Consider the following 9,328-nt stretch of genomic DNA (forward strand, 5'->3'; position numbering starts at 1 on the left):
GCTGCTTTCATGATAATTAATAAGATATTGTGTATGATGGGATTAGCACAATGCCAGGCATGTAGTGAGTGCACAAAACACTGTCAAACAGGGAGCAGATTTGCAAGGCAGAAATAGAGACACAGATGTAGAGAACAAACGTACGGACACCAAGGAGGGAAAGCGGAGGGGGTGGGGTGGGATGAATTGGGAGATTGGGATTGACATGTATACACTAATATGTATGAAATAGATAACTAATAAAAACCTGCTGTATTAAAAAAAACAAAACAAAACAGGAAGCTGATTAACATTTGGCAGGGCGGGGTGGGGCGGAAGAGTAGGGAATGGAGAGTGACTACTTAATGGGTACAGGGTTTCCTTTGGGAAGATGAAAATGTTCTGGAGGTAAATATTGCACAACATTGTGAAGGCGCTAAATGCCACTCAGTAGTACACTTTGAAACGGTTCAAGTGGTCAGCTTAATGTTCAAAAAAAAAAACCACTGCCCGCCACCCCCCCCCACACCCTTCTCCACCTCATAGAGTGAGTGGGGAGGAAGTAGAAACCAGGATCTGTCCTGAGTCCCTCCTACAGAGGCAAGAACTGAGCACCAAGACAAGAGCAGGCACTTGGGTATCCCTGTAGTGGGGGGAGGGAGGAGGGAGGGGTTGGAGCTTCACCCAATGTGGCCAGAGGTGGGGAGGAGGGAAGTCAGCAGCAGATGGGAGATATGTGGGCACGGCTTTTCACACTTCAGGGAACCAGTTTTCAGTGAATATTATCATGGTGTGCAGAGGGCAAGTTACAGATCAGAAAGGAGATAGCAATCCTGGGAAATGTGAGTCACGGGGAGAAGAAAGAAAACGTCACTCATCTAAAGAGGAAATGAATGACCAAGAGGCAGCCTGATAGGGTGCACAGGTCTCCATCCAAGGCTTATTAACAGAATCATCTGGAAGTATATTACCATCACCAACGCCCACCACATCACCGCACCCTCCACCCTCCATCCCCCCCACCTTCCCTGCTGGGATCCTGGTTATGGAGGTCTTGAGCCTTGGGGCATGTGATGGAAATTGACCACACATTGGAATTTCACTGTTGCCTCCCACGACTTTCTAGCTGTACCACTCTGGACAAGTAACCTGATTTTTCTGCATCTTAGTGTAAGGCCAACTGGCCTGAGGCAGGGGAACACCATCAGATTCACAGGTTGCATCAGACCGAAATTCTCCGGACCACCCAGTTCCAGGAACTGCCCTGGAGATATTCCGGACCACCCATTTCCAGGAACTGACCTGGGGACTTTGAACCCAGCCCAGCCTTCCCGCCTTTCGAGGGGCGGGACTAACGGTCCTCCAGGATACCCGAAAAGACCACCAAATAAGGAATACCCTGCGCCCTCCCAGATTCACCACACCCCTTTCCCTTCTTCCCCTATAAGATCTTGCCCAACCCTCGCCCGGGTGCGACTTCTCTGGCCCCCTTTCTCTCGGACCAGTGAACCTCGACCGGGAGCGCTCCCTAATAAAGCTCACTTGAAGCTTTCCTGTGTTTCGTGGTGCCGTTTGTTAAGATCCGACCTTACATTTGGTGCCGAAACCCGGGAGGGGTACCAAGCCCCACGGGTTACCGCGCGGGCCGCCCCTCCCCTCCCCCAGGTGACAACCAGGGAACCTCTACTCATCCACCCGATCCGGCAGAAAACGGGGTAAGTCCCCCTCCCTTGTTCCCTCCGACCCCCAGAGTCCCTGCCCACTGGACTTGCTGTCCCTAATCGCGGCCACGTCAGGGATTTCTCCGTGTCTCTCCGGGACTCGGGCAACTGTGGAGGCGTCCCAGTTGCCTGACCGCTCTCCGACCCGCTGGGCCTCGGGTGATTGTGGAGACGTCCCAATCGCCAGAGCGCCCTCCGACCTGCCGTGAATTGGAGACTGAGACCAGGGACGCCTCTCTCCCTCTCCATTCACTCAGGGACAGACTGGGGGTCATGGGAACCTCACAATCGAAACCAGATCCTAAGACGCCCCTTGGGTGTCTCCTAGCCAATTTTACAGCCCTCGGTTTCTCCCCAAGATCTCCGTCGCCGACGGCTTATTTTCTATTCTACTGTGGCCTGGCCACAATATCCTCTAGACAATCAATCCAAATGGCCTCCTGAAGGGACTTTCGATTTTAACATCCTCCGTGATCTAGATAATTACTGCCGCAGGACGGGCAAATGGTCCGAGGTCCCTTATGTTCAGGCCTTCTGGTATTTGCGCTCCCGCCCTTCCCTCTGCGTCGATTGTTCCACTTCCCAGATCCTTCTTGCCAAACAGACATCGCCTACATTCAAGCCCTTAATTTTGACGATGACCCCTCTCCAGTAGCCGACCCTCCCGAATCTTTCGCCTCTCCCCCCTCCAGAGCTCCTCTCCAACCTCCACCCTACCCTGAGGCGGTCCCTCCTCCTCCCGAACCCCGCTCCGTCCCCTCCAACCGCTCCCCCGCCTCCCTCGACGGTTTCTCCTCCCACGCCCCTTGCTTCGCCAATTAGTGCACGTACACGCTCTCAAGACTCCCAAGATTCAAATCTGTGCCCTCTGAGGGAGGTAGCAGGAGCGGAAGGATTAGAGTTCATGTTCCCTTTTCTCTCCAAGATCTCTCTCAAATAGAAAAGAGATTAGGCTCCTTCTCTGCCGACTCTTCCCGCTACATCAAAGAATTTCGCTATCTCTCTCAAGCTTACGATCTAACCTGGCACGATATCTTTGTGATCCTATCTTATACTCTGACCCCTGACGAGAGGGAAAGAATTCAAACTGCTGCCCGAAACCATGCAGATCAGGTTCACCTTACCGACAACTCCGTGCCCATCGGAGCGACTGCTGTACCTGGCACTGATCCAGGCTGGACTTATCAGGATGGCCAAGATGGCCGCCGTAAACGCGACCTCATGATCCAATGCCTCCTGGCTGGCATGCAGGCCGCCGCTCATAAGGTAGTCAATTTTGAAAAACTAAAAGAGATAACCCAAGAGCCTAACGAAAATCCAGCTATCTTTCTCAATCGCCTTACAGAGGCCTTAACTCTCTACACCCGGCTGGACCCCGACACCCCGGCAGGGGCAGCGGTCCTAGCCACCCATTTTATCACCCAATCAGCCCCGGATATCCGAAAGAAATTAAAACGGTGAGAAGACGGCCCTCAAACCCCTATTCGAGATTTGGTAAAAATGGCCTTTGGAGTCTATAATGGCCGTGAGGATTTGGCAGAATCCAGCCGACAGGCTCGGATGCACCAGAAGGTAGCCCTCCAAACCCAAGCTCTTGTAGCAGCCCTAAGGCCGGCCATCTCCCATGGATCACAGCATTCACGGGGTCCGCAAAAGGCAACCCCGCCAGGGGCCTGCTTCAAATGCGGAAAAGAAGGCCACTGGGCTCGCCATGTCCCAATCCCCGACCACCTTCTAAGCCCTGTCCCAGCTGCGGGCTAACAGGCCACTGGAAGAGTGACTGCCCTACGACTGGCCCTCCTTCAGCGTCTCCACGCGGGAGGCAGGCCGACCCAAAGGCATTACCACTCGAACTGCTGGGATTGGCTGACAACTGATGGCGCCCGGACTCGAAGACCCCCATCACACTCGCCGAGCCCAGGGTATCGCTACAGGTAGCGGGTAAGTCCATCTCATTTCTGGTGGACACGGGGGCTACCTATTCGGTCCTGCCTACTTATTCAGGGCCAGTTTCTCCTTCCCAGATCTCGGTCATGGGTATTGATGGCAAACCATCCTTCCCACTCCAGACCGGTCCACTCCCATGTCATATCGAAGGACTCCCTTTTACTCATTCCTTCTTAGTCATACCATCCTGCCCAGTTCCCTTGCTAGGCCGAGATGTCCTTTTCCACTTAAGGGCCTCCCTCCAGCTGGTTAGACTTGACCCTAAGGTCCCCTCCTCCCAACTCCTACTTCCTCTTCTCGGCCTGTCTCTAGAACCCTCCCCCTCCTATCCCCCTCTTCCAATCACACCGAACCCAATCAATCCCCAAGTCTGGGATACTTGTAAGCCCATAATAGCAACACACCATTCCCCCGTTCTCATCCGCCTAAAGGACCCCTCCAAATTTCCATCAAGGCCCCAATTTCCCATCTCTGAGACTCACCTTAGGGGCCTACAACCTATTATCACCAGACTCCTAAACCAGGGACTCCTTATCCCCACTGACTCTCCCTGCAACACCCCCATCCTGCCTGTCCGCAAGGCCTCTGGGGATTATCGCCTGGTCCAGGACCTCCGACTAATCAATGAGGCCATAATTCCTCTCCACCCAGTAGTACCAAACCTTGCTCTCCCATATCCCCCCATCCACAACCCACTTTTACGGTTCTGGATCTCAAAGATGCCTTTTTCACTATCCCCCTTCATCCCGACTCCTATTTCCTCTTCGCCTTTACCTGGACGGATCCGGATACTCATACTTCCAGTCAGCTCACCTGGACAGTTCTTCCCCAGGGCTTCCGCGACAGTCCTCACCTCTTCGGTCAGGCGCTGGCACGGGACCTCACTTCCTGCTCCCTTACCCCCAGCACACTCCTTCAATATGTAGATGACCTCCTCCTTTGTAGCCCATCTCTCAGCCTCTCAAGACAACATACTGCAGATCTCCTCAATTACCTTGGCTCTCGCCGTTATCGGGTCTCCCCAGCCAAGGTTCAGTTATCTGTATCTTCTGTAACCTACCTGGGGCTCCACCTTACCCCTACCACAAAAGGTCTAACAGCCGACCGCACCCGGATTATCCGTGAACTCCAGCCTCCGGAAACAGCGGAACAAATATTCTCCTTTTGGGGCCTTATAGGATTTTTCCGACACTGGATCCCTAACTTTGCTCTCCTCGCTAAACTCTTATATCTAGCTGCTAAAGAAACCCCTCAAGGACCCCTCACCTCTCCTTCCGCCGTTCGACAGGCCATTCTCACTCTCCGTAACGCTCTGATATCTTCTCCTCCCCTTTCTCTGCCCAACCCAAACCGACCTTTTCACCTTTTTGTGGATGAACGGGCCGGAATAGCCACTGGACTCCTTGCCCAGCCTGTAGGGCCTTCCTACCGCCCCGTGGCTTACCTCTCCAAACAGCTAGACCCAACCATTCGGGGATGGCAACCATGCCTTCCGGCCCTAGCAGCAGCAGCCGAACTGACCAAACAAACACTCAAACTGACTCTGGCGCACCCACTAACCATGTTTTCCTCCCACCGGCTGGTCGACCAGGTCCTAGGCCACAAGTCTCTCTCCCTCCTGGGCCCCTCCCACATCCAGGAGTTCCACCTACTATTCATTGAAAACCCAGCTATTTCTCTTGATCTCTCCCCTCGCCTGAACCCGGCTTCCCTCCTGCCTATCTCTGGCACTGGGGGTTTTCCATCCCATTCCTGCCCTCATGTCATAGAAGCCTTCAAACCACCAAGAGGGGGACTCTTTGACACCCCTCTTTCAAATCCGGACCGCAATCTCTTTGTCGACAGTAGTTCGATACTCGGTCCTGACGGGCGCCGACGGGCAGCCTACGCGGTGGTAACTATCTCAACTATTACCGAGGCTAACAGCCTCTCAGAAGGAACGACCTCCCAAAAGGCTGAACTAATCGCACTTACACGAGCCCTTAATCTTTCCAAAGACCAAAGGGTTAACATCTACACAGACTCTAAATATGCCTTTCTCATTGCACACAGCCACTCAGCACTATGGAGGGAACGTGTATTTCTGACCACTAAGGGATCCCCAGTGGTCAACGCTTCCCTTATTGCAAAACTCCTGGAGGCCCTCCAGCTTCCTAAAGAAGTAGCAATTATCTATTGCAGGGGTCGTCAACTCCCATCCAACCCAATAGCACAAGGTAACTCGAAGGCCGATTCCGTGGCCCGAGAGCTTACAAAAGGGCATCCTCCAGCTCCACTCCTATTTTTTACCAGTCCTACCCAACCCACATATACCCCGCACGAGGAAGCTGCCTTACTATCAAAAGGGGGACACAAAGACAACAAAGGATGGATTTTTATAGACAACGAAATTGCCCTACCTCTGGCCTAAGCGGCCAGCCTCCTATCAGACATCCATAAATCCTTACACATTGGTCCAAAAGCAATGTTCCGTTTTTTGGACCCCCTCTTTCATCTGCCAGGACTTAGAGAGGCCATCTCAAAGACTCACATGGCCTGCCAAACCTGCGCATCTGTCTCCCCACAAGGAGGCCTACGGCCCCGAATTCCTACACACCAGATGCGTGGACATCAGCCTGGTGAAGACTGGCAGATCGACTTTAGCCATATGCCCCGCTGCAAACGCTTCCGATATCTGCTCACTCTTCATTGACCCCTTTTCAGGTTGGATCGAGGCCTATCCAACAACTCGAGAAATGGCAGACACAGTCGCCACCATCCTGCTTCAACACGTCATCCCCCGATTTGGTCTGCCGGTCTCCATTCAGTCGGATAACGGACCCGCCTTTGTCTCTCAGATGGTTCAACAAGTATCAGAGGCTCTCCAGATCACCTGGAAACTCCACATCCCCTACCACCCCCAATCATCCGGTAAGGTTGAACGCACCAATGGGATCTTAAAAGACCACCTCACCAAAACTGTCCCTTGAGGTCTGTGTCTCATGGCCCGACCTGCTTCCTCTAGCCCTTACCCGAATCCGAGCCTCACCTTGGACTCCTACTGGCCTCAGTCCATTTGAATTACTTTACGGCCGCCCTTTCCTCCTTCACGACCTACCAACCCAGAGTCCACCCCTAGCCTCCTACCTTCCCTACCTCTCCCTGCTTCTCCGTCTTCTCTGCGAACACGCTGACCGTCATCTACCGACAGTGACTGTCTCTGAAACTTCCTCTCTCCCTCTACAACCCGGCGATAGCGTCCTCCTCAAAGAATTACACCCTCAATCTCTCAAGCCACGGTGGACAAGCCCCCATACGGTGATCCTCACCACTCCCACGGCAGCTAAACTCTTGGGACACCCCTCCTTGGTACCATGTTTCCCAGAGACTTGGACGGCCCTACCGCTGGGTCCCACGAGACTACGGCTTGTCCGTCACCCTGTCTCCTCCTGCTGCTCCTCCTGCCACCCAGGATTCACCAGATGTCCCTGTGGCATTCCATGTCCGCGGGACATGGCAAGCTAAAGGTCGGACCCACACCCGAGTCCTGGGCACAGGAGACTGCCAACCAGATGGGTGCCAGGCCTTGGTAACAGTCCAGATCCCCATCTCTAACAGAAGGTGTTCCCCTGGGATGGTCCACCCCCGCTGTCTGCTTCACTTACGATCAGACCCGAGACTATTGTCAATGGTGGAATGAGACCTATGGGGGGTGCCCCTATCACTCATGTAACATCCATGTAGCAAAACTAGATACCAGGAGCTCGCTCCGACAATCCCACCTGCTCACCAGAAATGGCAAGGGTCAATTATTCATCAACATCAAAGATCCCTGGGACACAAGATGGGTAAAAGGGGTACAAGGAAAAATCTACCGATGGGCAACTGATGCCTACCCCGTGGGCTCTGTCAGGGTCTTTCGCTCATATATCAGTTTGATTTCCAAAGTTATCCAACAGTTGAGCGAACAAGCCACTGCCATCCAGGAAACAGAACAAGCCCTAAGACACCAACTACCTCACCCCGAACACAAAGAGGATCCTTTTTCTTGCTTGACCCTCGTCCGTCAAGCAGTACAGATACTCAACCACACAGGAATAGGTAACATCTCCGACTGCTTTCTATGTGCCTCACCTGGCCGGCCACCCTTGGCTGCTGTCCCACTCGACCAGCCCTTCAATTCTACTTCCCACACCTCCCAAAACCCACATTTTTCCCCGTTAAAAGTCCCCATACTCCTTGATTCAAAAAATCTCACCATCTGTTACGGCAGCCGCCCAAATTCATCCCTCACGGTAAGCACATCAATTAAAGCACCACCAGGCACGTTTTTGTGGTGCAATGATGGTTCCCTCACAAAAGAGATCAATTCTTCCTCCCCCTTCCCACGTATCCCCGTTACTCTCGTCCCACAACTCACACTGTACAGCCAAGCCAAATTTTCCTCGCTAATCACGCCGCTCTTTACCCGACGAAAAAGAGCTATCTTTCTTCCTCTGGTCGCAGGCATCTCTGGCCTCCTCCCTGGTTGCTGCAGGCCTCGCGGGGGAGGGGGGGGAGCTCTAACACATAGTGTTTCAACATCCCGCGACTTAGAACATAAACTCCAGCTAGCCATTGAAGCCTCCGCCGGCTCCATCTCCTCTCTCCAGCGCCAAATCACCTCCATAGCCCAAGTCGCTCTCCAGAATCGACGAGCCCTGGATCTCCTGACGGCCGACAAAGGAGGTACCTGCCTCTTCTTACAGGAGGAATGCTGCTATTACATCAATGAAACAGGACTCGTCGAAGGCAACGTAAAAGCCCTCCATCGCTTAAGAGAAGAACTCCAACGCGAACACCAACAGTCCGCCTCCCCAATTCCCGATTGGTGGCGATCCACCCTCTATACCTGGCCAACACCAGTCTTAGGCCCCGTAATTCTCATCTGTATCTTGCTCACGTTTGCTCCCTGTTTTCTTAGGTTTCTTCGCAGGCGCATGGAGGAAGTCTCTCGGGTGGCCACAAACCAAATGCTCCTCGGCCCTTACACCTTGCTTCCTACAGAACCCCCCACTGGTCTCCCCTAAGCCTCGGACCTCTGGTTGCCCGACTCCCCTTTTGACGCCCCCATTCAGCATGAAGTAGCCAGAGATCAGAACGCCGCCCCATTACACCAAAGATGTCGGGATGTAAGGCCAACTGGCCCGAGGCAGGGGAACACAATCAGATTCACAGGTTGCATCAGACCGAAATTCTCCGGACCACCCAGTTCCAGAAACTGCCCTGGAGACATTCCGGACCACCCATTTCCAGGAACTGACCTGGGGACTTTGAACCCAGCCCAGCCTTCCCGCCTTTCGAGGGGCGGGACTAACGGTCCTCCAGGATACCCGAAAAGACCACCAAATAAGGAATACCCTGCGCCCTCCCAGATTCACCACACCCCTTTCCCTTCTTCCCCTATAAGATCTTGCCCAACCCTCGCCCGGGTGCGACTTCTCTGGCCCCCTTTCTCTCGGACCAGTGAACCTCGACCGGGAGCGCTCCCTAATAAAGCTCACTTGAAGCTTTCCTGTGTTTCGTGATGCCGTTTGTTAAGATACGACCTTACAGTTAGTTTCCTTGTTTATGAAACAGGAAAATCTACGCATAGGCTGTTGGTAAGAGTTCATGAAATAGGTAAAGTACATGCCACAGAGTCGGCTCTTAATATTCATTCC

General features: G+C 53.4%; 1 protein-coding gene across 1 annotated transcript; it reads left to right on the top strand.

Moving 5' to 3' along the window:
* Positions 1 to 6,061: 6,061 nt before the first annotated feature.
* On the top strand, positions 6,062 to 8,911 carry LOC116756123 (igE-binding protein-like). Its single transcript, XM_032636401.1, has 2 exons — positions 6,062 to 6,557; positions 8,590 to 8,911. The coding sequence occupies exons 1-2, from the start codon at positions 6,383 to 6,385 to the stop codon at positions 8,751 to 8,753; spliced, it is 339 nt and encodes a 112-aa protein (XP_032492292.1). The 5' UTR covers positions 6,062 to 6,382; the 3' UTR covers positions 8,754 to 8,911.
* The last annotated feature ends 417 nt before the right edge of the window (positions 8,912 to 9,328 follow it).

This window comes from Phocoena sinus, chromosome 6, assembly GCF_008692025.1.
Source record: "Phocoena sinus isolate mPhoSin1 chromosome 6, mPhoSin1.pri, whole genome shotgun sequence".
Classification (NCBI taxonomy): domain Eukaryota; kingdom Metazoa; phylum Chordata; class Mammalia; order Artiodactyla; family Phocoenidae; genus Phocoena; species Phocoena sinus.